This window comes from Rhinatrema bivittatum, chromosome 16 (genome assembly GCF_901001135.1).
Source record: "Rhinatrema bivittatum chromosome 16, aRhiBiv1.1, whole genome shotgun sequence".
Lineage (NCBI taxonomy): Eukaryota > Metazoa > Chordata > Amphibia > Gymnophiona > Rhinatrematidae > Rhinatrema > Rhinatrema bivittatum.
Genome location: NC_042630.1, coordinates 71,732,754 through 71,760,301, shown reverse-complemented (window position 1 = coordinate 71,760,301; position 27,548 = coordinate 71,732,754). Strand labels below are relative to the sequence as shown.

The 27,548-nt window shown below is 47.4% G+C and overlaps 1 protein-coding gene across 1 annotated transcript in view; it reads left to right on the top strand.

The window, feature by feature from the left end:
• LOC115078746 (mucin-5AC-like) overlaps positions 1-27,548 on the top strand; it is a 272,347-nt gene that overhangs the window by 160,115 nt on the left and 84,684 nt on the right. The window contains exon 4 of the mRNA XM_029581756.1: positions 7,172-7,311. Within this exon, the coding sequence (XP_029437616.1) occupies positions 7,172-7,311 (140 nt within the window). The remainder of the gene's footprint in view (positions 1-7,171; positions 7,312-27,548) is intronic.

Here is a 27,548-nt window from a genome sequence, read left to right as displayed (position 1 = left end):
CGCGCATTAAGAGAAATGGTGCTTAATCATGAGTGCCCGTTTTAACGAGCACCAATATTGCATCGGCCTGAATATGTCTAGGATGGGGGAGGGGGTGTTACTCAGGGTCAGTAAATATACAGCGTCTATATTCACTTACTGTCTGAAAAGCAAAGTTAGCAGGATAAACTTATGTAGATTACTTTGGAGGTATGTTCAATAGTGCAGCCATAATATTGAATATAGCTGACTATCTTAACATTAGTTGGCTAACTTTAGGACAGCAATTTGGCCTGATTAGACTTAACAGGCTAACCCCATCATTGTGTTAATACATGTGCAAAGTATAGTAATGCATGGCATAATGCAAATGTTTGAGGGATGTGACATGTCCATAACACAATTTATTGAGAGAGAGAGAAATAAGAAAAAGGGGTGTGTTATGGAAATTTTTGAGTTACCACTTTGCATCAGTAATGTCACATGGCAAACATAATGCATTGTGCAATAATCCCTATTTTTCACATTCTGTGCTAAGGAGAGAGAGTGAGAGAGAGAGAGAGAGAGAGAGAGAGAGAGAGGTGTACTGTGCTGTTCGTATGTCTCACTCTACATGCAAAACTGACCCCTAAACCCTAACACCTGACCTCGACCTATTAGGTGGCCCTCCTATAGATATATAAATACTTCCCTACTATGAGGGGCTTGTAGATAGTCTCTCTGTCTCTCATCAATGCATTAGTAACACCCCTTGATGGGGTAAGTTAGCTAACTTTGAATATCAGAGTTAACTGGATAATTTAGCTAGCCAGCTAACTGAATTCATTGCAGTTACCCCTCCCAGAAAGCTTCTAAATTAATCAGCTGGTTAAATTGTAGCCAATTAAGTGCATCAGTAGCATGGGATCTTCTTAGTGTTTGGATAATTGCCAGGTTCTTGTGGCCTGGTTTGGCCTCTGTTGGAAACAGGATGCTGGGCTTGATGGACCCTTAGTCTGACTCAGCATGGCAATTTCTTATGTTCTTATAACTTTTGAATTATCTATCTAAATGTTTCTGAATGTGGACATCAATATGTATTGGATGGGGGAAGGGGTATTAGGGTCAGTAAATATAAATTATATTTAAGATGAGGGAAGGGATGTTACTCAGGGTCCATAAATGTACAGTATGTGTTGGATATAGGGTGTCAACTGGCTCCAGATTTTCAGGGTAGGTTGATCGAGTTCTGGTTTTACTTTCCTGCATGCAGATACTTGTAGTCTTGCTTTTCTTAGGGAAAGTTGTTGTGGAGCGCTAGGAGAGCGATCCCACTCCTGGGTGATGTGTGTCCTTGGGCCACGGCTCGACCCCAGAGGGCTCTGAAGAGGTGCCGCGGGAGGCGTGGCATGCCCGAGCATGGGCTGGACGGGAGCAGGGCTGGAGTGACATGGAAGACAGGCCCTCCTCCGGACCTGCACGCTTCGGAAGACCCAACAACGCAATGTTGGTCTTGAGAACAGTCCTCCGACCGTTCCCAGCCCTTTCAGACCTGCCGCTGGGTACGGCACGAAGCGGCAGGCCGGATGGAGGCCAGGACAGCGATGACTGGAACATAGATTCAGACGAGACTCAGGAACATGGTACTGGAAGTGCAGACGTAGACTCAGGAACGTGGTACTGGACGTGCAGACGTAGACTCAGGAACGTGGTACTGGACGAAGAGACGTGGAGTCAGGAACGAGGTATGATGCAGGAGAGAACCAGGCACCGCGAACTCCGATGCTGGGATACTGACATCCGAAGCCCCGACGGCTGGCAGGGCAGAAGCTCCAAAGCGCAGGGACGAATCCCACCTGTTGGCCACTCCAGGGCCCAACAGGCCAGAAGGCTCAGGAGCACAGGACAGAGACGAAGGGCAGCACCAGTAGGACGGATCAGGAACTGGAGGCTGGCCCACCGACATCAAGGTAACAGGATCAGGAACAAGGACTACTCAGAGACTTGGAAACGAGGTGCATGGCTTGCATCACGAAGCGGCCTACTCAGCCCCGCCCCGTGGGGCTGGTCACGGACCACGACATGGCTTGCCGCGAGGCAACCGGACATTTTGAAAGATACAGGAACGAAAGTGCTAGCTTTCAGGAGATTCAGGAACAAGGTAAATACTTATCAGAGATTCAGAAAACGAGGGTTTACATGGCTTGCATCACGAAGCGCCCACTCAGCCCACCCCGAGGGCTGGTCACGGACCACAACATGGCTTGCCGCGAGGGTACAGGGACATTAACCAATGCAGGAACAAGGTGCTAGCTTACAGGAGATTCAAGAACAAGTACTTAGCTTTCAGGCGAATACAGAACAAGGTTTGCATCATCTGGGCTGGAAACATCAGGAGAGGAACATCAGGACTGGAACAACTGGACAAGGAGCTCCGACAGAGAACATGAAACACGGGACCTTGCAGAAGTGCTGGAACACGGATGACTTCCTGGAGCGAAGGATGTCAGGAGTGACCAACTCCTTGCGAAGGCAAAGACAGACTGAAATCTGAGCCCTTTAGTAGGGCTGAGGTGGACAACGCCCAGGGAGGGGTCAGCAGGGGGCCACACCTGGCTGGCCCTAGAAGAGGAGCAGAGAGGCATGCGCTCGCGCCCTAGGAGGCTGGAGAGGAGAGCTGGAAGCTGGTGGCGTCCTCAGCCACATGGAAGGCCAGGGAAGCAGTGGAGCAGCCCTGGGCTGGAGCTGGGTGAAGGCAGGTCAGTGAAGCAGCTCCCAGCTGCAAGGACAGAAGCAGAGAGAGGTAAGGCTGGCTGCAGGCACCGGCAGAGAGAACAGAGAGCTGCAAGGACTGAAGCAGGAGAAGGGCTGACTGCAGGAACGGCTCCATGCCGTGAAGGCAGCCCCAGGAGGAGAGGTAAGACTGCAGGCAGAGTAGAGAACTGTAGTAGGCTGCAGGCACTGGCAGGGACGGCTTCCCAGCCAGGCAAGGACCCGGACTGTAGCAGGCACCAGCAGAGACGGCCTGCTGACTCAAGGGCCCGGGATCGCAGCAGCACGTCGGGAGAAGGCAGGAACAGCTGCGCGGACAGCCCCAGCTGATTCAGGGAGGAAGCAAGCAGCGTCAGCAGCCCGACTGGCTGTGAAGGTAAGAGCCTGCCCATGCTTCTCACGGGCAGGATCACAACAGTACCCCCTCCTCAAAGCCCCCCCTCAAGCTCTTGTCCAACAGCTTGAGAAGAAGGCGGTAGTCCATACTGTCGAGGGCAAGCGAGGATCCAAGGACGAGCTGGTATTTCTTGGCGAGTAACTGTAGCGAGAAGGATACAGAAGCAGAAGACAAGGCAGAAGTGGTCAACGTCCAGGCAAGACAAAACATAGAACACGGAATGCTGAAGGCGTAGATCAGGCAGGGTGTAGGGTACAGAACCACAAGATGGCATCTTGGTTCTAGGATCAAGGCAGAGGCAGGACTCCTTCCAAGACTCTACTTGAATGGAGGTCCTCAGACTTAAGACTGAAGCTGTGGTGCAGGCTGGAGTACTAGGTGAAGGTTAGCAGTTTGAGTAGATGATTCCAGGAACTTGGCAGTTCAGTGACTCACGATGGATGCAAGGAGTCAAGGTAGCTGCTAGAGCTACGGCGAGTAGAGGTGTAGAAGTCTCAACATGATGGCAGACGTCCCCAAGTTGGACAAGAAGATATGGGTAGGGACTTGATGACTGGATGACTTGGCAGACCTGCTAGCCGCTTGAATGCATCGAGGAGTAGACTTTGGTAGCACTGGAGACTGGAAGGTGACTCACAGTAGATTTAAGTTGACTTCGAAGTATGGTAGGGCACTTGATGTTGGATGCCAACCAATAGTTTAAGATGACAGGTTGAAGACATGCACTACTGGTGGTCACGGACAGAATTATACTTGACTAAGAACTTTGGATAAAGTCCTTTGATTGGTGACCAAATAATGTTGCAGTCTCAGGAAGATGGGCAGTAAGTGCAAGTGTGAGCTCCTGCTAGGTGTTGGTACAAGAAAGCAGGTGGACTGCTAGTCAATGCTGGCGGTCACAGCTGGATTCAAGCTTGGCAAAGCATGTAGGCTGAAGTTCTTCGATTGGTAACTGGACTCCTTAGTGAAGACATTGCTGATTCTCAGGTGGGTAGAACTGGCCGCTCAAGTAACTGGAGGTGAGAATCAGGGTTTGAGCAGTGCAAGGATCAAAGAAACAAAAGTTCAGTAACTCCCATCTAGGAGTGAGCCCTAAGATTGGGCAGAATCTTGGTGTTGCTTGGTTAACTGACACTCACACTCGAGTGGTTCTAGACTGGTGGTGAGATGGACATCTGCAGGATGGCTTGAGAGCAAGCTGGTAGTAGGTTACTTGGAAAGGCACACTTGGACCAGTACCTTTGCTTGGATGGTGAAGCTTGCAGCGGATCCCAGAAGAGGCTGTAACATGGAACTGGACTGGTGCTCGGGGTGGTGAGCGAGACAAGCATGTGGTAACAGAAGTACTGTAGAGGCTGAGCGGGAAGAGCGAAGACATCTGCTGGTTCAGCTGGAAGAGATGGCAGACACACCAGGCCCCATTGGACAGATGACCACAGATGGGGTGCAGGCGCCTCCTGCAGGTAGTCTGGAGAGGTGTACCACAAGCTGGCATGTAGTAGGCATCACTTGTAAGCATAGTGAACCCAGTGAGCGAGATGCGCAGGAATTTCAGCAGAGTACGCTCTTCTGCGCAGGTACCTCTTGCTGGTGAACAAGCATTCTCGGAGGGAAAAAATAAAAAATTCTGGACAAGGTGGTCATGCAACACAGGAACCAGGTGCTGCAGCGTGGAAGATGGTGGTGAACCTGGGTGCAGGCGCCTCCTGCAGGTCGTACAGCAAGTGTACCCAGGCTAAGCAAAAGTCTCAAGAAGGCACTTGGTGAAAACAGGTGCTAGGCCTCTAGCGGTGTGAGAAACCAAAAGTTCAAATAAGCTGGCGCCTCCAGCAGGTCGGTAAACACAGCGAAAAAACTGGGACTAAAGTTTTTTCCTTAAAAAAAAAATTCCTTTGGCAAAGAAAATCCGGAACTTGGCACAGGCCCATCACAAGGACATGAACGCCGGACACATGGCCTTCGCAATCTGTTGTGGAGCGCTAGGAGAGCGATCCCACTCCTCGGTGATGTGTGTCCTTGGGCCACGGCTCGACCCCAGAGGGCTCTGAAGAGGTGCTGCGGGAGGCGTGGCATGCCCGAGCATGGGCTGGACAGGAGCAGGGCTGGAGTGACATGGAAGACAGGCCCTCCTCCGGACCTGCACGCTTCGGAAGACCCAACAACGCAATGTTGGTCTTGTGAACAGTCCTCCGACCGTTCCCAGCCCTTTCGGACCTGCCGCTGGGTACGGCACGAAGCGGCAGGCCGGATGGAGACCAGGACAGCGATGACTGGAACATAGATTCAGACGAGACTCAGGAACATGGTACTGGAAGTGCAGACGTAGACTCAGGAACGTGGTACTGGACGTGCAGACGTAGACTCAGGAACGTGGTACTGGAAAAAGAGACGTGGAGTCAGGAACGAGGTATGATGCAAGAGAGAACCAGGCGCCGCGAACTCCGATGCTGGGATACTGACATCCGAAGCCCCGACGGCTGGCAGGGCAGAAGCTCCAAAGCGCAGGGACGAATCCCACCTGTTGGCCACTCCAGGGTCCAACAGGCCAGAAGGCTCAGGAGCCAGACAGAGACGAAGGGCAGCACAAGTAGGACGGGATCAGGAACTGGAGCTGGCACCGACATCAAGGTAACAGGATCAGGAACAAGGACTACTCAGAGACTTGGAAACGAGGTGCATGGCTTGCATCACGAAGCGCCCTACTCAGCCCCGCCCCGTGGGGCTGGTCACGGACCATGACATGGCTTGCCGCGAGGCACCAGGACATTTTGAAGATACAGGAACGAAGTGCTAGCTTTCAGGAGATTCAGGAACAAGGTAAATACTTCTCAGAGATTCAGAAACGAGGTACATGGCTTGCATCACGAAGCGCCCTACTCAGCCCGCCCCGAGGGCTGGTCACGGACCACAACATGGCTTGCCGCGAGGTACCAGGACATTAACCAATGCAGGAACAAGGTGCTAGCTTACAGGAGATTCAAGAACAAGGTACTTAGCTTTCAGGCGAATACAGGAACAAGGTTTGCATCATCTGGGCTGGAAACATCAGGAGAGGAACATCAGGACTGGAACAACTGGACAAGGAGCTCCGACAGAGAACATGAAACACGGGACCTTGCAGAAGTGCTGGAACACGGACGACTTCCTGGAGCGAAGGATCTCAGGAGTGACCAACTCCTTGCGAAGGCAAAGACAGACTGAAAGCTGAGCCCTTTAGTAGGGCTGAGGTGGACAACGCCCAGGGAGGGGTCAGCAGGGGGCACACCTGGCTGGCCCTAGAAGAGGAGCAGAGAGGCACGCGCTCGCGCCCTAGGAGGCTGGAGAGGAGAGCTGGAAGCTGGTGGCGTCCTCAGCCACGTGGAAGGCCAGGGAAGCAGTGGAGCAGCCCTGGGCTGGAGCTGGGTGAAGGCAGGTCAGTGAAGCAGCTCCCAGCTGCAAGGACAGAAGCAGAGAGAGGTAAGGCTGGCTGCAGGCACCGGCAGAGAGAACAGAGAGCTGCAAGGACTGAAGCAGGAGAAGGGCTGACTGCAGGAACGGCTCCATGCCGTGAAGGCAGCCCCAGGAGGAGAGGTAAGACTGCAGGCAGAGTAGAGAACTGTAGTAGGCTGCAGGCACTGGCAGGGACGGCTTCCCAGCCAGGCAAGGACCCGGACTGTAGCAGGCACCAGCAGAGACGGCCTGCTGACTCAAGGGCCCGGGATCGCAGCAGCACTTTGGGAGAAGGCAGGAACAGCTGCTGGGACAGCCCCAGCTGATTCAGGGAGGAAGCAAGCAGCGTCAGCAGCCTGACTGGCTGTGAAGGTAAGAGCCTGCCCATGCTTCTCACGGGCAGGATCACAACAAAAGTAACAGGAAAGCAGAATAAGTCCCAGCATGCAATGGGGTAAAACCAGGATTGAATCAACCTGTCCTGAAAATCTGAAGCCAGTTGGCAACCCTAGTAGGATGGGGAAGGGGGGTGTTACTCAGGGTCAGTAATTATTGCTGTAGGATTGGGGATTTTACTCAGTGTCAGTAAATACACAATATGTGTTTTATTTTCAGGAAAACCTGTAAGCTCCCCAGCATTACAGAAGGTAGAGATGGTCCTGATGAACTGGATGCTATGTAAGATGTGGCTATCGACGATAACGAAAAATATGATATGTGCAAGTTATGAGGAAGGAGCTCAAATTGCCTGCCAGGTTACACTTTAATTATAGTAATACTGTATGTGTGTGTGCATATGTTTATCTCTTGTGGGGATTGATGCATACTAGGGATGTGAATCATTTTTTGACGATTTAAAGTATCGTCCGATATATTTTAAATTGTCAAAAATCGTTAGGGCCACGATACAATACCAATTCCCCCGATTTATCGTCAAAAAATCGTAAATCGGGGGAAGGGGGAGGGCAGGAAAACCGGCACACTAAAACACCCTAAAACCCCCCCCCGACCCTTTAAATTAAATCCCCCACCCTCCCGAACCCCCCCCCCCAAATGCCTTAAATTACCTGGGGGTCCGTAGCCTAAATTACCTCCGTAGCGGCGGTCCGTAGCTAAATCGGGGGAAGGGGGAGAGCAGGAAAAGCGGCACACTAAATCGTGTAGTCTTCAGCCGGCGCCATTTTGCAAAATGGCCGCCGCAAAATGGCGGCGGCCATAGACCAAAACGATTCGACGCAGGAGGTCGTTCCGGACCCCCGCTGGACTTTTGGCAAGTCTTGTGGGGGTCAGGAGGCCCCCCCCAAGCTGGCCAAAAGTTCCTGGGGGTCCAGCGGGGATCCGGGAGCGATTTCCTGCCGCGAATCGTTTTCCGTACGGAAAATGGCGCCGGCAGGAGATCGACTGGCAGGAGGTCTGTTCAGCGAGGGTTCCGGACCCCCACCTGAACGACCTCCTGCAGTCCGATCTCCTGCCGGCAACCATTTTCCGTACGGAAAACGATTCGCGGCAGGAAAGCGCTCCCGGACCCCCGCTGGACCCCCAAGGAACTTTTGGCCAGCTTGGGGGGGGCCTCCTGACCCCCACAAGAACTTGCCAAAAGTCAGCGGGGGTCCGGAACGACCTCCTGCGTCGAATTGTTTTGGTCTATGGCCGCCGCCATTTTGCGGCGGCCATTTTGCAAAATGGCGCCGGCTGAAGGACTACACGATTTAGTGTGCCGCTTTTCCTGCTCTCCCCCTTCCCCCGATTTAGCTACGGACCGCCGCTACGGAGGTAATTTAAGGCTACGGACCCCCAGGTAATTTAAGGCATTTGGGGGGGGGGTTGGGGGGGGTTGGGGGATTTAATTTAAAGGGTCGGGGGTGGGGTTTTTAGGGGGTTTTAGTGTGCCGGCTCACGATTTTAACAATTTTCACGATACTTTACACACCCAAACGGCAACAATACGATTCCCTCCCCCTCCCAGCCGAAATCGATCGTTAAGACGATCGAGGACACGATTCACATCTCTAATGCATACAGGCTTTTTAATTTACAGCAATACCATTACATGTAGCCACTGATATATTCCCAGAATACAGGACATCTACAGAGCCAGATTTACTGATTGAGCATGTTGAGGTGATATAGGTTCCCTTCCAATGATACAGAAGCTGGGGGGGGGGGCGTTATTGAGGTTAGAGATGCAGAGGCTGAAAGAAGTGGAAGTACTTTCCAGAGCAGCGGCATCCCGTCTTATCCATCACCCTACAGGCACAGAGGCGGGCCAGTGACACAATCCTAATACTACTGGCTCACAAGCCCCTGTCTCTTTAAAGGGGGAAAATCCCACAGGTCCCCACTGTCGGGAGACGAGGCCAAGCGGGAAGTGGAGGACAACTGAGCTTCATCAATACCGGTCTTCATTCCCTGCAGGTTGAGCCCTTGGGTACCAGGGCAGGCTGGACTTAGGTGGCCCCCTGCGTGGATGATCCCGAGACAGTAGGTCAGAGAGCGCTATCCTGGAATGCAGGGGTGATGACAGGTCCCAGCAGGAGGTGAGACGAGGTCCGAGGTCAGTTCCAGGCAGGCGCTCAAGGAAAGGTGGTTAAGAGTGTGGTCAGGGTCAGGCAGCAAGGTTCAGAGTCGAGTTCAGGCTGAAGGTCAGTGGCAGGCAGCAAGGTTCGTAGTCAGGTTTAAGTCCGGGTCAAGCCAAGGAGGTCCATCTAAAGTAAAGCAGGAGCGGGAACTGAAACAGGAGTGGGTACTGGAGCAGGAACTGGAACAGGAGCAGGTACTGGAGCAGGAACTGGAACAGCAACAAAGCACACAGCATGGAGACCTGTTGCCAAGTGGAGCCGATTGTCATCATCATCTGGAGCTACCGGAGACTTTCCCGCCACGGCCCCCTTAAATCCCGGGGAGATACACACGTGCCTAAGGCTGATGGGTTGAGGAAGAGGTGGTGGCAGCATCTCCCCACGTGGCAAGGAGGGAGGCCAGGTCAGCCCTGAAGGAACTCACTGTGGAGCTGGAGGGTCCAGGGATCGCTGAAGGAGCATGGACACGGAGGCAGCTGCCCACTGCCACCAAGGAAGTTGGGCCAGCTCTGGAGGCCCAGCGTTGGGGATGAGTGGACCCGGCCATGGGCCAGTCACAGCCAGGAAGCGCATCAGTGAGTCCTTGGGCTGTGGCATGATTGAAGCAGCCTAGCAAGTGAACCTATTAGGCCCACTGTGGACTGCTCTTACTAGGACTGGATCTAGGGCTTCACCTATACTAGCCCCATTTCCCACAGGTTGAGTCTTTGGATTCCAAGGGCCAGCAGGACTTAGGTTCCTGTAAGGAGCAGTCAGATGAAGTTGCGTCTCAGGCAGAGGTCAGGGCAGGCAGTGAGCAAACAGTGTCCGGATCCAGGCCAAGGTTGGGGGCAAGCAGCAGGCAAGCGACACCCAGATCTAAGCCAAGGTTGGAGTAGGCAGCAGGTAAGCAGTGTCTGGATCCAGACCAAGGTCAGAGCAGGCAGCGGTGTCCTGGTCCAAGCTGGGGTCAGGGCAGGCAGCAGTCTATTAGAGTAGCCAAGTCCATAGCAAGGGTCAAAACCAGGAGTTAGGCAGAGACAGTCAGACAAGACAAAGGCATGGCTCTGGGGACCAAGATACAAACAGGGCAAGGCAAGGCAAGGCGATGACAAGTCAGTGCAAGGCAAGGTAACAAGGCAAGACAAGTTAAGGAAATGCATAGACACAGCAAGTAACATGCACTGCAAGGCAGGAGGACCTGTTGCTGAGGCAAGCCTTTGGAGCATAGCTGGAGTTTAAATATTTAACTGCGTGATATCATTACTGAGCACCGGCGGTTCCGTTTCCCACTGCAGAACCTTGAAGAGTTGGTGCGCTGTGCTCACACACTCCTGTAGAGATCTAGTGGCATGGTGGCATCTTGGCCATGTTGTGGCATTCGGGGATAAGTGCAGCAAGGTGCGAGACATCCCATGGCTGGCCAAATGTTATACACTGCCACTCAGAAAGTGCTACAGGAACAGAAAATGGGGCTTTCTTTTTAAAGCTCGATGCCCTAGGCAGCTACCTTTGCTACCTAATAAGAAATCCAGTCCTGGACATCACCTTGATAAAAGCTATATGAAACATTACCTTGTTTAAAAGATCCTCCTTTCCCCTTCTCTCTGGCAGTCAGAGCAGTATTAGTGTCAGCAGGCTGAAACACTAAGCACACACTCCTATTCTCTGGGGCTGCTTCTTCTTTCTCTCTTAGGCTTCTTGGGGAAAGAGCAGCCAAGGACAAGGAGCACGTGCTCACCCTATCTCCCATACAGCTGACCTGCCTATAGTACTGTGCCCAAGGAACTGAGAAGGAGCTGAAGAAAATGAGGAGAAGATAGAGAAAAACCTGGGAAAAGGGGGAAGGGGAGAGACAATCAGGCCTGAATTATCCATGGCACGTAGGTGACATAATCTAACAGACACATCTCTCTAGCTTAGGAAAGTTTTACTACTGAGCATGCACAGGGCAGCCACATGCTCAGGGGATCACATATGTGTGCTGCCTTGTGAACCACTCAGTCTTTTTTTGTCAGAGCTTCTACATGAACATGTACCCTCTCTTTCTCTTACTGGCTTTCCATCTGCCTTAATGGCTTCTTATTGCTGATTTGCTTTTTGCCTCACTTCCTCTGCAACTTCTCAAACGAAACTTTTTAGTGCTAAAAAAAAAAAAAGAAGCATGCATTATCTGTAATTGGTCCAACACTTTGGAATACATTCCCAAATGAATTAAAAACATCAAAGATATTAAAATGTATAGGAAGAAACTTAAGGACTTTTTGTTTATAGATTCCTTTAATATTGGAATTTAATTATGTAAACGTGAATTGCATTTTATTTATGTATATTTGCATTGTTATGATATTATACTCTATTTTAATGCTTTTATTGTAATCCGCTTGCAATGCCTGTGTCACACAAGTGGAATATAAGCATTTTAAAAATAAATAAGGAAAAAAAGAAAATAATTCCTAGAATGCTGGTTCCAAGAAGACCATTAGAACATAAGAACATTACATACTGGGTCAGACCAAGGGTCCATCAAGCCCAGCATCCTGTTTCCAACAGTGGCCAATCCAGGCCATAAGAACCTGGCAAGTACCCAAAAACTAAGTCTATTCCATGTTACCATTGCTAATGGCAGTGGCTATTCTCTAAGGGGGTAATTTTCAAAGGAGTTACGCGCATAAATGTAACTACTATTGTAGCAATTTTCAAAAGCCATTTACTCACATAAAGTGAACTTATGCGAATAAATCCTATGGACGATTCAATGGCATATATTGTAGCAATTTTCAAAAGCCCACTTACTCGAGTAAAGTGCATTTACATGTGTAAAACCCAGATTTACACATGTAAATGCTTTTTAAAATCCGCCCCTTTGTGAACTTAATAGCAGGTAATGGACTTCTACAAGAACTTATCCAATCCTTTTTTAAACACAGCTATACTAACTGCACTAACCACATCCTCTGGCAACAAATTCCAGAGTTTAATTGTGCGTTGAGTAAAAAAGAACTTTCTCCGATTAGTTTTAAATGTGCCACATGCTAACTTCATGGAGTGCCCCCTAGTCTTTCTATTATCCGAAAGAGTAAATAACCGATTCACATCTACCCGTTCTAGACCTCTCATAATTTTAAACATCTCTATCATATCCCCCCTCAGCCGTCTCTTCTCCAAGCTGAAAAGTCCTAACCTCTTTAGTCTTTCCTCATAGGGGAGCTGTTCCATTCCTTTATCATTTTGGTCGCCCTTCTCTGTACCTTCTCCATCGCTATTATATCTTTTTTTGAGATGCGGCTGTTATGTTGTGAAGAAAGTCAATAGTGGACCCTTGGGCCGGATGAGATGGACAATGTCCACAGATGTTAATCAGCCGGGAGGCGGAGCTCAGCTGGAGCGGACTGGTGACGTCTTCACCCTGGAAACCCGAGACCCCCCCCAGGAGGAGCCCGTAGGGGTCCGAGTCGCTGGGACTTAGGAGAATCGTGAATAAGTCCGAGGTCTGTGGCTGGCTGAAGACAAGGAGAATCGTGAAGAAGTCCAAGGATCGTGGCTGGCTGAAGACAAGGAGAATCGTGAGGAAGTCCGAGGGTCGTGGCAGGCTGAAGACAAGGAGAATCGTGAGGAAGTCCGAGGGTCGTGGCAGGCTGAAGACAAGGAGAATCGTGAGGCCGGAGCTGGAGTCAGGATACGTACAGAACAAGCAGGAACCAGAGCTGGAACCAAGGCACGGCAGGACCAAGCAGAACCTGAACTGGAAGCAAGGCACGGCTCGACCAAGCAAGAACCGGAGCTGGAAGCAAGGCACGGCTGGACCAAGCAGGAACCGGAGCTGGAAGCAAGGCACGGCTGGAACAAGCAGGAACCAGAGCTGGAAGCAAGGCAACTAACCACTCAAGGAGCGACCACGTTGCAAAGGCAAAGCAAGGAAGTCAGACGCTGGTTTAAATAGCCAGCCGGCGTCTGACGTCAGGAACGGGGCGGTTCAGCACTTCTGGGTGCTGGACCTTTAAGAGCCCCCTGCTCGCGCGCGCGCGTTCCCTGGCAGTGGGAGGAGTCAGAGTCGGCCTTTGGCAGCGTCTCCACGTGGAGAGAGACGCTGCCATGCGGCCCTACAGGCCCCAGAAGCGGCGGATCGCGGTGAGCCCGGGGAGGCGGCGGAGAGGTAAGGACCCGGTCGCTAGCCTAGCGACCGGGACCGCAACAGCGGCGACCAGAATTGTACACAATATTCAAGGTGCGGTCTCATCATGGAGCGATACAGAGGCATTATGACATTTTCCATTTTATTCACCATTCCCTTTCTAATAATTCCCAACATTCTGTTTGCTTTTTTGACTGCTGCAGCACATTGAACCGACAATTTCAATGTGTTATCCACTATGACGCCTAGATCTCTTTCTTGGGTAGTAGCACCTAATATGGAACCTAACATTGTGTAACTATAGCATGGGTTATTTTTCCCTATATGCATCACCTTGCACTTGTCCACATTAAATTTCATCTGCCATTTTGATACCCAATTTTCCAGCCTCACAAGATCTTCCTGCAATTTATCACAATCTGCTTGTGATTTAACTACTCTGAACAATTTTGTATCATCTGCAAGTTTGATTACCTCACTTGTCGTATTTCTTTCCGGATCATTTATAAATATATTGAAAAGTAAGGGTCCCAATACAGATCCCTGAGGCACTCCACTGCCCACACCCTTCCACTGAGAAAATTGTCCATTTAATCCTACTCTCTGTTTCCTGTCTTTTAGCCAGTTTGTAATCCACGGAAGGACATCGCCACCTATCCCATGACTTTTTACTTTTCCTAGAAGCCTCTCATGAGGAACTTTGTCAAACTCCTTCTGAAAATCCAAGTATACTACATCTACCGGTTCACCTTTATCCACATATTTATTAACTCCTTCAAAAAAGTGAAGCAGATTTGTGAGGCAAGACTTGCCTTGGGTAAAGCCATGCTTTGTTCCATTAAACCATGTCTTTCTATATGTTCTGTGATTTTGATGTTTAGAATACTTTCCACTATTTTTCCTGGCACTGAATTCAGGCTAACCGGTCTGTAGTTTCCCGGATCACCCCTGGAGCCCTTTTTAAATATGGGGGTTACATTAGCTATCCTCCAGCTTTCAGGTACAATGGATGATTTTAGTGACAGGTTACCAATTTTTACTAATAGGTCTGAAATTTCATTTTTTAGTTCCTTCAGAACTCTGGGGTGTATACCATCCGGTCCAGGTGATTTACTACTCTTAAGTTTGTCAATCAGGTCTACCACATCTTCTAGGTTCACTGTGATTTGGTTCAGTCCATCTGAATCATTACCCATGAAAACCTTTTCCAGTACGGGTACCTCCCCAACTTCCTCTTCAGTAAACACCGAAGAAAAGAAATCATTTATCTTTCCGCGATGGCCTTATCTTCTCTAAGTGCCCCTTTAGCCCTTCGATCATCTAACGGTCCAACTGACTCCCTCACAGGCTTTCTGCTTTGGATATATTTTAAAAAGTTTTTACTGTGAGTTTTTGCCTCTACAGCCAACTTCTTTTCAAATTCTCTCTTAGCCTGTCTTATCAATGTCTTACATTTAACTTGCCAACGTTTATGCATTATCCTATTTTCTTCTGTTGGATCCTTCTTCCAATTTTTGAATGAAGATCTTTTGGCTAAAATAGCTTCTTTCACCTCCCCTTTTAACCATGCTGGTAATTGTTTTGCCTTCTTTCCACCTTTCTTAATGTGTGGAATACATCTGGATTGTGCTTCTAGGATGGTATGTTTTTTTAACAATGACCATGCCTCTTGCATACTTTTTACTTTTGTAGCTGCTCCTTTCAGTTTTTTTCTAACTACTTTTCTCATTTTATCAAAGTTTCCCTTTTGAAAGTTTAGCACGAGAGCCATGGATTTGCTTAGTGTACCGCTTCCAGTCATTAAATCAAATTTGATCATATTATGATCACTATTGCCAAGCGGCCCCACCACCGTTACCTCTCTCACCAAATCCTGTTCTCCACTAAGAATTAGATCTAAAATTGCTCCCTCTCTTGTTGGTTCCTGAATTAATTGCTCCATAAAGCTATCATTTATTCCATCCAGGAACTTTATCTCTCTAGTGTGTCCCGATGATACATTTACCCAGTCAATATTGGGGTAATTGAAGTCTCCCATTATTACCGCACTACTATTTGGTTAGCTTCCCTAATTTCTCTTAGCATTTCACTGTCAGTCTCACCATCTTGACCAGGTGGACGGTAGTATACTCCTATCACTATAGTCTTCCCCGACACACAAGGGATTTCTACCCATAAAGATTCAATTGTGCATTTAGTCTCGTGCAGGATGTTTATCCTGTTGGACTCTATGCTATCCTGGACATAAAGCACCACACCGCCTCCCGGGTGCTCCTCTCTGTCATTGCGATATAGTTTGTACCCCGGTATAGTTTAATGTTTATTAAACTATATGTTTAATAATGTTTAAGCAATGTTTACGTTCTTTTGTTTACACCCTCTGTTAATTCTGTAAACCAGCATGATGTGATTGTATCATGAATGCCGGTATATAAATTGTACTATTACAACTAATCCATATAATATTATCTTTATATATCTATATATATCTTTATAACCTGTTTTTTGTTAATGCATTTAACTGTTTTAATGTATAGTTTCTCAGTTGTTTTCATACTGTTTTATGTACAACGCAATTGCGTATTTTTCGTTCTCTGTACACCGACGTGATATCTCTGATGAGCGGTGGTATATAAAAACCAATAAATAAATAAATAAATAAAACCCCTAAATAAATAAATAAATAAATATAGCACTGTCCCATTGGTTGTCCTCCTTCCACCATGTCTCTGAGATGCCAATTAAGTCTGTCATCATTCACTACTATACATTCTAATTCTCCCATCTTACTTCTTAGACTTCTGGCATTAGCATACGAACATTTCTAATTTTGTTTTTTGTTTGTATTTTCATTCTGCTTTTTAATTGATAGGGATAAGTTAGAATTTTTTAGCTCAGGTGAGTTTTTAGTTACAGGCACTTGGACTACTTTTCTTATTATTGGAACCTCACTGTTGTGATGCCCTAATTCTAATGCATCATTAGTATCCTTTGAAGATACCTCTCTCCGAACCATGCACGGCTGAGCGACTGTCGGCTTTCCCCTTAGAGCAGCTTTTAAACTAGAACAATCTCCTTTTTAAAGGTTAGCGCCAGCAATCTGGTTCCACCCTGGTTAAGGTGGAGCCCATCCCTTTGGAAGAGACCCCCCCTTCCCCAAAAGGTTCCCCAGTTCGGAGCTCTGCCTGCCTCTGGTGACCTGTGCGTGGAACAGGGAGCATTTCAGAGAATGCTACCCTGGAGGTTCTGGATTTAAGTTTTCTACCTAAGAGCCTAAATTTGGCTTCCAGAACTTCCCTCCCACATTTTCCTATGTCGTTGGTGCCCACATGTACCACGACAGCCGGCTCCTCCCCAGCACTGTCTAAATTCCTATGTAGGTGACGCGTGAGGTCCGCCTCCTTCGCATACTTAGGGGTTTCAAAGATTTTGTCTGTGCCCACAAGATGTCCACACTGACGACCACAATATTTGCTACAAGTGTCTGGGACCTGACCATGACTCTGCACATTGCTACAACTATAATTGGATGTTCCCTAGAACTCAGTAGAACTGAACTTTGAAAATGGCAGAGCTCTGCACATGAGTGCAGAGCCAATCTTCTTCCCAGAGCAAGGACTCTTCAGGCTCCTTCTGTGCTGAGTCAAGCAAAGGTTCCTTGAGCAAGACTTCTCCACCTACAATGCCAGATTCTGGATTCGCCAAAGATTTGGGGTCAAGCAAGGTGCAAATGAGCCAGGCACCAGGCATTCTACATGACAGTACTGAAAAAGAAGTGTCCTTCAGCACCAATGTGCAGTCGGCACCTTTGGTGCAGATGAAGCCCCATCAAAGCAACAGCCATCAGTGCTGTCAGCGAAGAAATCCATAGTGCTACTAGTGCACAGATCCTCAGTGCTGCCATTGCATGAGACCACAACACCATCAACGCATGAGTCTTTGGCACCTTTGACATACTAGGTACCATTTGTTCAGACATCTGTGGCAAAATAGGCGTTATCAAGGCCCATAGTGCATCTATGTTTACCCCTTGTTTCATGTAAACCGATTTGATATGACCCCTGTCATGAAGGTCGGTATATAAAAAGAATTAAATAAATAAATCTAGTATAGGTGGGGCTGGGATGAGACACTTCTTAGTTGCCTCCATTTTTCCTGGCTCTGAAGATGCCTTTTTCTCCATCTCAACTCTTCTATCTGGACCCTAGACCCACCAGGGATCCAATCAGTGGTGTTTGTTTGGAGCATTCAGCCCGGGTCAATCTCACTGCATTTGGAAACACCAGACCTTATCTGCTTCATCATATCCTTGTTCTCCTTGTGACCCCTAATGCAGGTAGAATGAAGTTACTGCCCAGAGTCCTGTGCAGGCTTCTGAAGGTGATGATCTCTGAGGAAATTATCTCTTCCAACTTCAGCCAATAGGACACAGCAGTCTGTAGACCAATTCACAGAACTAATGGATACTTTCTTTACTTTTCTGATTGCCACTGATAGAGGGCTCCCTGTAACCTCGCCTTTCCAGAATGAGGGATTTATTTCCACAATAGAGAATTTATTTATTTATTTATTTAACAGTTTTATATACCGACCTTCATAGTAAATAACCATATCGGATCGGTTTACATTTAACAAGGGGTATAACTGGAGTAACAATTCAGGTTACTCTTCCACTTGTATGCCATGGGATCTCCTATCAGAACTGCTGCCTATGGAAAGCCCACCTCATCAGGCAAATTGTCCCCCTCTGTGAAAGAGTTCAGCCAACAGTCAGAGGATGACATGTGGGGCATGATTGATGCAGACCTTCCCTCCAAGGTGACCAAGATTTTTTTCCCATTCCCTATCATTATCTTCATCATCAGGGTCATCGTTAGTGACCCTCCACCATTCAGGTCAGAGGAAGGGCCTATGGAGATTCCTTCAGACTCTTTACCTGATCTGCCAGAGCATTCATTCCTAACTAGAAGACCTCTCTTACTCCAGATTTCTGAAAAAGATGGGGAAAGTCATTGAAGTCAACATCCAGAGGGACAAGGAGCACACAGAGGTTTTCATCTTGCTTCTGATTCTGGAAACCTGCTCCATGCCAGTAGAATCCTTTTAAGTTGTGATGAAGCGTGGGTATTTAAGCACCTTTGAAAGCTATACTTCCGGTTCCTGTAAGCTGGCACCTATTAAGAAGCATAGATGCTGTCAAAATGGTTTGTGAGCAGTGTAAAATAATTTGTGCTGTGGCTAAATATAGTGTGTATGTGTGTGTGTGTGTGTGTGTATATATATATATATATATATATATAAACACACACACACACACTAAACAATTTCTTCCATATTGAAGTTCAGTTCTTTCAATTGTACAACTTGTTCATCTTGAATTCTAAAGAGGATTTTCTGCAATGATAAGAAACATGATCACAATACATGACCCCCCTAATAGGGATGTGAATCGTTTTAGGACGATTAAAATTATCGTCCGATAATTTTAATATCGTCTTAAACCATTATGGAACACAATACAATACAGATTCTAACGATTTATAACGATAAATCGTTAGAATCGTGAGCCGGCACACTAAAACCCCCTAAAACCCACCCCCGACCCTTTAAATTAAATCCCCCACCCTCCCGAACCCCCCCCAAATAACTTAAATAACCTGCGGGTCCAGCGGCGGTCCGGAACGGCAGCGGTCCGGAATGGGCTCCTGCTCTGAATCTTGTCGTCTTCAGCCGGCGCCATTTTCCAAAATGGCGCCGAAAAATGGCGGCGGCCATAGACGAAAAAGATTGGACGGCAGGAGGTCCTTCCGGACCCCCGCTGGACTTTTGGCAAGTCTCGTGGGGTCAGGAGGCCCCCCACAAGCTGGCCAAAAGTTCCTGGAGGTCCAGCGGGGGTCAGGGAGCGATTTCCCGCCGCGAATCGTTTTCGTACGGAAAATGGCGCCGGCAGGAGATCGACTGCAGGAGGTCGTTCAGCGAGGGTTCCGGCGCCTCGCTGAACGACCTCCTGCAGTCGATCTCCTGCCGGCGCCATTTTCCATACGGAAAATGGCGCCGGCCATACGCGTATGGCCGGCGCCATTTTCCGTACGAAAACGATTCGCGGCGGGAAATCGCTCCCTGACCCCCGCTGGACCTCCAGGAACTTTTGGCCAGCTTGTGGGGGGCCTCCTGACCCCCACGAGACTTGCCAAAAGTCCAGCGGGGGTCCAGAAGGACCTCCTGCCGTCCAATCTTTTTCGTCTATGGCCGCCGCCATTTTTCGGCGCCATTTTGGAAAATGGCGCCGGCTGAAGACGACAAGATTCAGAGCAGGAGCCCGTTCCGGACCGCTGCCGTTCCGGACCGCCGCTGGACCCGCAGGTTATTTAAGTTATTTGGGGGGGGGTTCGGGAGGGTGGGGGATTTAATTTAAAGGGTCGGGGGTGGGTTTTAGGGGGTTTTAATGTGCCGGTTTTTCGATTTTTCGATTTTTCGATTTTTCACGATTTTTAACGATTTTTCACGATATTTTACCCCCCCAAACGGCAACAATACGATTCCCTCCCCCTCCCAGCCGAAATCGATCATTAAGACGATCGAGGACACGATTCACATCCCTACCCCCTAATGCCAATCTAGCTCTTTGAAACATGGATCTATTTCGGGTTTTTCATTATCAGACAGGAAGATTATTACAAGCCAGATAAGTGTTATTTTTAATTGCAAGAAAATAATTTTAAAACATTTTTGATATGGACAACACTTTGATTTGACCTATGATAATGTATTATCTGTTTATTCACATTTATAAACAGTTAAGTGTACACAATTCATCATATGATACATAATTGACTCTGTTACATATCACATGATTCTTAAATGAGAACATGAATAGATGTTCCTGAATCCCACTTCCCCCCCCCCCCACCCCTCAGTCCTCTTCCCCCAACCCATACCCCATCTGCTGAGAAGGCCTCAAAGACACCAATATAAACATCAAAGAAAAAAGGAAAAAGAAATATTCAATAGTCCAAATGGTTGAGAAATTGGTTGCATGAGCTATTTAGTAAGGTCAATAAGGAAGGCATCCATACCTAGATCAATTTCTTCCTGTATAGGAAAGATGCACGTCAACTTGAAAGCGCTTCCATCATGAGGAGGTGAATAACAGCATTGTGCCAGTGTGTGATGGACGGCTCCTCCGATTTCTGCCACATCCGTAATGCTACAATGACTGGAAGAAGACAAACTTTATTGATCCATAGTTTATGAGCTGAGGTTCCCGTGAATGTAGGTGGAAAAATTCCAAATAACGTTATGTGAGATGAGAATGTGATCGACAGTTCTAGCACCCAACCTGCAAAATGGAACACGTTCTTCCAAAATGATTGAAGTACATCACTTTGCCAAAATGAGTGACCCAAATGCGCCACCTCCTTTTGGCATTTCAAACACAGATCAGAGCTTGCAATCTCGGCTAAATAAGCTTATCGTTGAGAAAAATGAAGCCGGTAAAACACCTTATATCTTGTCTCTCTTAGCAACACATTACAGGTAATTTTAGAGGTGTTGCCATTTGGTCTGGGCCATCTCCATTGTCCACATCTCCAATGTCCACATTTTATAAGTACTTTCCAAACCCTTATAGAAAAATTATATGAATTGACCTATGATTAAACATAAGGCAAACAAAGGTTTATTTACCGGTAGTGGCTAGTATCATGGTCATATCTATTCTCAGCATGTGTATGATCAAATTCAAATAAGACAAGGATTTTCCTTCCTTTTGTAGTTATTCCTCTATTTTTTGACACTTCTCAGTTGGTGTGATGCTGTAGTTAACCTTTATCCCGGTGTTAGAGACTGCTTCATTGGAGCCCTGTTCAGAGCTGCAACCAGGCTTTCCCTTACAAAGAAGCATGTGGCACTGCCTAGCCTTCTGCCTCTAGGTGTCAATACTTGTCTTATAAGCAGTCCTTCTTTCAGAGATGCCCATTCTGTTACTGCAATAGTCTCATTCCTTACCTGCGCTGCTACAGCAACAGCTTCCAGCTAGAGGACACATACATGAATGGTGTAAAACTAAGCTGCCACAACAGTCTTAATCTAAGCCAAGGCCTTGTTTTTGATCTCAGACTTTGACTCCTCTGGTAGGGGAGAAGATTCAGCTGTTCCACCATGAATGGAGGAAAATCATCAAAAGCTGTTGGATCATCAAGATTGCAGAGTCTGGTTACTGTTTGCACTTCTCCTGACCTCAAGCACTTGAGCAATGTTTTGCTTCAATCTAGATCCATCTCACTCAACCCAACTTTGCTCCTCATTGGGCCCTTCTTGAGAAATGTACTAAGGGATTCTATTCCCACTATATTCTTATCCCAAAGGAGGATTAAGACCTGGATTTACAAAGACTGAACAAGGGTATGTTACAGGAAAAGTTCAAATGAACACTCTCCTGACTGTTTTCCCAACTTTTTACCTTTTCCAGATATTGTTGCCTGTCTTCCTCTTTCTGTAATCTCTTGTAGTTTATGAATGCAATTTTTTTCTCTTATCTTTTAAACTAATTCTTTAGAAAGCCTTAGCAGCTTCTTAGCAGCAGTATTTTCTGCTTTTCTGTTAACTTTAGGGTCTCCTCAAGAATTTACGCCTGCTCCAGGGCAGACGTTAATTTCTGAGAGTAAAAATGTGCACATCGGGCACACTTTTTTTTTTTTTGCATAGGTGGGTAATAGCTAATAGCCTCATCAACATGAATTTACATCTGATGAGCACTATAACTACATGCTGGTTTGGACGTGCATTTTAGATGTGCTAATTCCCTTATTGCACAAGGGGTTTTTAGAAATGCATCCAAAATGCGCATCAAAGCAGGTGTAAAGCCGTGCACTTAGCTGAGTGCACTATATTGCATCGGCCTGATGGTTGGCTGATCTGACTTTCGGAAGATACCCGGCTTAACAAAGTTTATGATCAAGCACTCATTGGCTATTCAATGTCAGGCCCACATTGCTCATCATGGCCTACTTAAGAAAAGTTCACAGTTCTGTACATCTGCAGTTGTTTGGGTGCCTCACCATCTTATGATGAATTATGGTCTCAGGTCCATGCTTGTCAGCATCTCCCACTGGCAGTGCACAGCCTGCTTTAACTGTTCCAGATGCACACAAAATATGATAAACTCATGTGTACCAAAGGGTGGTAAAAGGGTAAAACCCCCCAAACAAACCCCTGTATTGTGTGATTTCAAAAATCTATTTTATCTAGAAAAAAAGAATATTGGGTGTCAGATTGACATGAAGATAACATATTCTACTGAACCAGTAACACAGGGAAGAGCAACTATGGATTAATAAAATTGCATTAATACGATCTTTATCATTGCTATGTGAGAATCAAAATAGTAGCATCTGCAAGCAAGTATGTAGCTAGGTATTAGCTAAGTGCATAATAAAAATGTTTCATCATGATAATCAGTTGTTACTTTTCAAAAAAATGTAGCAAGATACTATAAACCAGGTTCCTGCCCCCACAAGCTTATCATGTGTGGGAGCCTTACAATGTGGACCAAGCTGTGTCTGGATCTGAATGATATATTTTGGACCTGCCAGAAAGGGTTTTTCTATCCTGCAGAGACTGCAAACCACCACAGCCAAGGTGAAGGAATATAAAAATACATCAAAACCATTGTGTGTTCTCCTGTGAATGACAAATGTTCTGCAAGAACAAGCATCCAGCACTCACAGTGTTAACAAGTTGGGAAAAGGGCTGTACTGTTTAGCCTGCACAGAGAAAAACACTGCACAATCAGCAGAGGAGGAAGCCAAAGGAATGCTGGGAGACCATTTAAGGAAGAAAAGGCACAAATTGTCTATCTCTGTCTATGGTGTGCAGTGTGGGAATGGCCAGGAATTGGAGCCAGAGGCCAAGAAGAGAGGAGTGTATCTGGCATATCTGCAATCAGTTCTTCTCCTTAAGAGCTAATTATCAAGAGGGAGAGACATAAATCTGCATACTTAGGAAATTGTTAGACAGAAAGCTGTTCTTGCTTCATAGCTGAGCTACATGTAAAATCCCAACAAGGGACAGAGGAGCAAGGAACTGAGAGACTAAGAGATTACCTTTCCAGAGATATCCAGGCCCAGGAACACATAGCTGGACCACCCTCCTAAGAGACTGAGTTAAGTAATCTAAATTTTGCACAGAAATTATTTTAGCAGAGGAGGGAGAAGGTTTATTTTCTTGACTTTTGTCCCTAAATTCAGTATCTCATCTTAACTGCTTCAGCCTTTCAGCTGAAGTCAAGCATGAACCCTTACCACAGCCACCCGAGAGAGTGCAGGGAAAAAGAAGCTGATGGACCGTGGTCTTTCTGTAAGAGACTGAAACCAGGCCTGCTTTCTGTTTGGCACTAAGTAAACCATTTGGGGAAGCTCCCCAGGAGAGAGAGATCTTCCATACACTGCACTGCTCATCTATTTGGTTTGTCATCTGGCCAGCTCCACCATCAAGAGGGACTTCATTTTCTTGATTGTTATTTTTCCACACAATTTTGTTTTTGGGACACAATGTACCCTTTACAAACTGGTGATATTTTGGTGGATATGTCCCGCCTCCCCCCTTTTTTTTTTTTTTAGCACTCAGGTGTAAAGACAATTTTTGAAAGATGAATACTTCACTGCTTTCCCCCCAAACCTTTCTTCATTAGTGTTCCTTGTTATTATTTGTTTTTTTACTATCCATATCAGTATGTTGGTTGCCTTGTTTAACAGGCCATACATAGTGTTATTTTTTTATTGCTTGATTTAAAATAAGAAAACTGCAAGTTTATATTATACTTCACTACTGTATTTTTCTCATTTAATGTTCTGGTTGGATTTACTGTCTACTTACATAAAACTAGTAAAAAGGTTAATAACTATTTTATGATGATTTTATCTGGTCTGTGGTACCATAAGTGAGAGGTTGTCTGGGAAGGGCGCAGTTGGATCGGGGTGACTGGGACCCTGCCTTATCCCACACTCAAGCTATGAATTTGAAGATAAATCATATTAGTAAATATAATTTCTCATGTGGTACTCCCCACCTCAAGCATAGGGGTAATTCATAGTCCGGACCAAGAGGGATATATATATATCTCCCTTGCCTCCTAAAAAAAAATAAAAAACAGTTTCCATGTAAGACCACTCCATGGTTCCAGAAAACATGAAAGTCTAGTTTTGCATAAATTCTGAGCTGTTTGGTACATAAAGTGGAGGGGCCATTCTGTTACAAAAAGGTATGATGTTGCCCTCCAGCAAGCTGCAGTATCACTGACACATGATATGTTCTGTCCTCTTTACAGAGAGGTAGCATTGTACTCTGTCCTATGGCCCTGAGGTGCCACCTAGTGTCTGCCAGTATTCTTCTGTCTCCAGCAGATGGTCGAGGTGTAAAGCCTAGTGTCTCTTAGAGGTGCTAAGTTAGGGGTAGTTTTCTGCTTCTCGTAGCTTAGCGCTGGTGTTTTTATTTTGTCAGGGGAACTTTGTTAGGGTTCCTTTAAATTAAAAAAAAAAAAAAAAAAAAGTAAGGAAGAAGAAGGAAAGTCAGCACAAGCAGCGTCTAGCCTCCCAGGGGGTTGTCAGGTCCTGGTGGGACCATCCCCTCTGGTACTTGAGGCTATAGAGCAGAGGGTTGGGGACCCTACAACTGCCATGGCAAAGGGTGATGCCGGGAGTCTCGGCTCTCTCACCCTCAGCCAGCCTGACTTCGTCAAGGTAAAAAAGAAAATTTAAAAATTTAAAAAAGTTTTAGGAAACTTGCCTTGGCACTGAAGTCAGGCTAACCAGTCTGTAGTTTCCCGGATTACCCCTGGAGCCCTTTTTAAATATTGGGGATACATTTGCTATCCTCCAGTCTTCAGGTACAATGGATGATTTTAATGATAGGTTACAAATTTTTACTAATAGGTCTGAAATTTCATTTTTTAGTTCTGTCAGAACTCTGGGGTGTATACCATCTGGTCTAGGTGATTTACTACTCTTCAGTTTGTCAATCAGGCCTATCACATCTTCTAGGTTCACCGTGATTTGGTTCAGTCCATCTGAATCATTATCCATGAAAACCTTCTCCATTACGGGTACCTCCCTAACATCCTCTTCAGTAAACACCGAAGCAAAGAAATCATTTAATCTTTCCGCGATGGCCTTATCTTCTCTAAGTGCCCCTTTAACCCCTCGATCATCTAACGGTCCACCTGACTCCCTCACAGGCTTTCTTCTTTGGATATATTAAAAAAAGTTTTTACTGTGAGTTTTTGCCTCTACAGCCAACTTCTTTTCAAATTCTCTCTTAGCCTGTCTTATCAATGTCTTACATTTAACTTGCCAATGTTTATTCTTTATCCTATTTTCTTCTGTTGGATCCTTCTTCCAATTCTTCCAATTTTTGAATGAAGATCTTTTGGCTAAAATAGCTTCCTTCACCTCCCCTTTTAACCTGAGGTCGCCTCTCGGACGATGGTTTCAGCGGTGTCCACCCGCAGGCTCCTATGGCTCAGGCACTGGGCGGCAGATACGTCTTCTAAAGCGCAGATGAGTTCCTTGCCATTCAAGGGGAAGCTCCTTTTTGGGCAACAGCTGGAGGATATGATTAAGTCTCTGGGTGAGAATAAGGTCCACCAGTTGCCGGAGGATAGACCTCGGTCCAAAAGTTCCTTTCCTCAGCGAACTCGATACCGGGGGAATCGTCGTTTCCATTCTTCCAGGTCCACTGGGTCGTCGTTTCGTCAGAGTGCGCCCCGTCATGCTTCTTGGAACCAGTCCTTTCAGGGCCGTCGCCCAGCCAGGGGCGGTGCTCCCCAGTCCCATGGGGGCTCCAAGACTGTGCAATGAAGTGAGGCCGGCCCACCCTTCTGTTCCAAGAATTGAGGGAAGATTAACTCATTTCCGAGAGGCATGGGCCCAACTGACCTCCGATCAATGGGTCCTCGGTATAATAGAGCATGGCTACGCCTTAGATTTTGCTCGGCCGGTCAAGGACCATTACATAGTGTCCCCTTGCCCATACAGCCTAAAGCACAGGGCGGTGCAAGTCACCCTGCAATGCCTGCAAGATCTAGGGGCCATAGTTCCAGTGCCCGCAGAGCAGCTAAGGCATGGGCACTACTCCATCTACTTTGTGGTACCAAAAAAGGACGGATCATTTCTTCCCGTCCTCTATTTGAAGCGGGTAAATCGCGCTCTGAGGGTACCCCATTTTCGGATGGAAATGCTTCGCTCTGACATAGCGTTGGTGCACAAGGGGGAGTTCTTGGCATCACTGGACCTGATGGAGGCATACTTCCACATCCCCATATATCTAGATCATCAGAGGTACATGCGGTTTGTGGTCCTGGGGCGCCATTTTCAGTTCTGCACCCTCCCGTTTGGTCTCGCGACGGCGCCCAGGGTATTCACCAAGGTGATGGTGGTGGTTGTGGCCGCCTTGCAACGGGAGGGGGTTCTGGTCCATCCCTACCTGGCCGATTGGCTAATTCGAGCAAAGTCGTAAAGCCTCTGCAGGGACACGGTGATGCACGTCCTCTGGATGTTGGACTCCTTAGGATGGGTGGTCAACCCCGAAAAGAGTCATCTGGCCCCTCTCAGTCCTTGGAGTTCCTGGGGGCTCATTTTGATACTGCCTTAGGGAAGGTATTTCTGATGGAAGAAAGGATCTTGAAGCTCATGACACAAGTGGTGGATTTCCAATCTCTCGCTCAACCCACAGCCTGGGATTATTTGCAGGTCCTGGGCTCCATGGCCTCGACCATCGACCTCGTGCCATGGGCATTTGCACATATGCGTCCTCTTCAGTCAGCTTTGTTGTCCCGCTGGAATCCTCGCTCGCAGCTTTTCCACATTGTCCTGCCCCTGCCGGGGGAGGTGAATTCCAGCCTTCAATGGTGGCTTTCACCTCACAACTTGCGTCAGGGGATGGACTTGGATACTCTCTGTTGGATTATAGTGACCATGGATGCCAGCTTCTCCGGGTGGGGAGCAGTTTGTTGAGATACTGCGGTCCAGAGTCAATGGACCAGGCAGGAAGCCTCCTGGTCGATCATTCACTTGGAGACCAGAGTGGTTCGCTTAGTGCTCTAAGCCCTCCTCCCGCTGGTGGAGGGCAGATCGGTGAGGGTGCTCTCCAACAATGCGACGACGGTAGGCTACATCAATCGTCAGGGCAGCACCAGGAGCCGTCCAGTGGCGGCAGAAGCCCAGCTCTTGTTCCTCTGGGCAGAGCAGCATCTTTACCGGATAGCGGCGTCTCACATTGCCGGAGTGAACAACGTCCAAGCAGA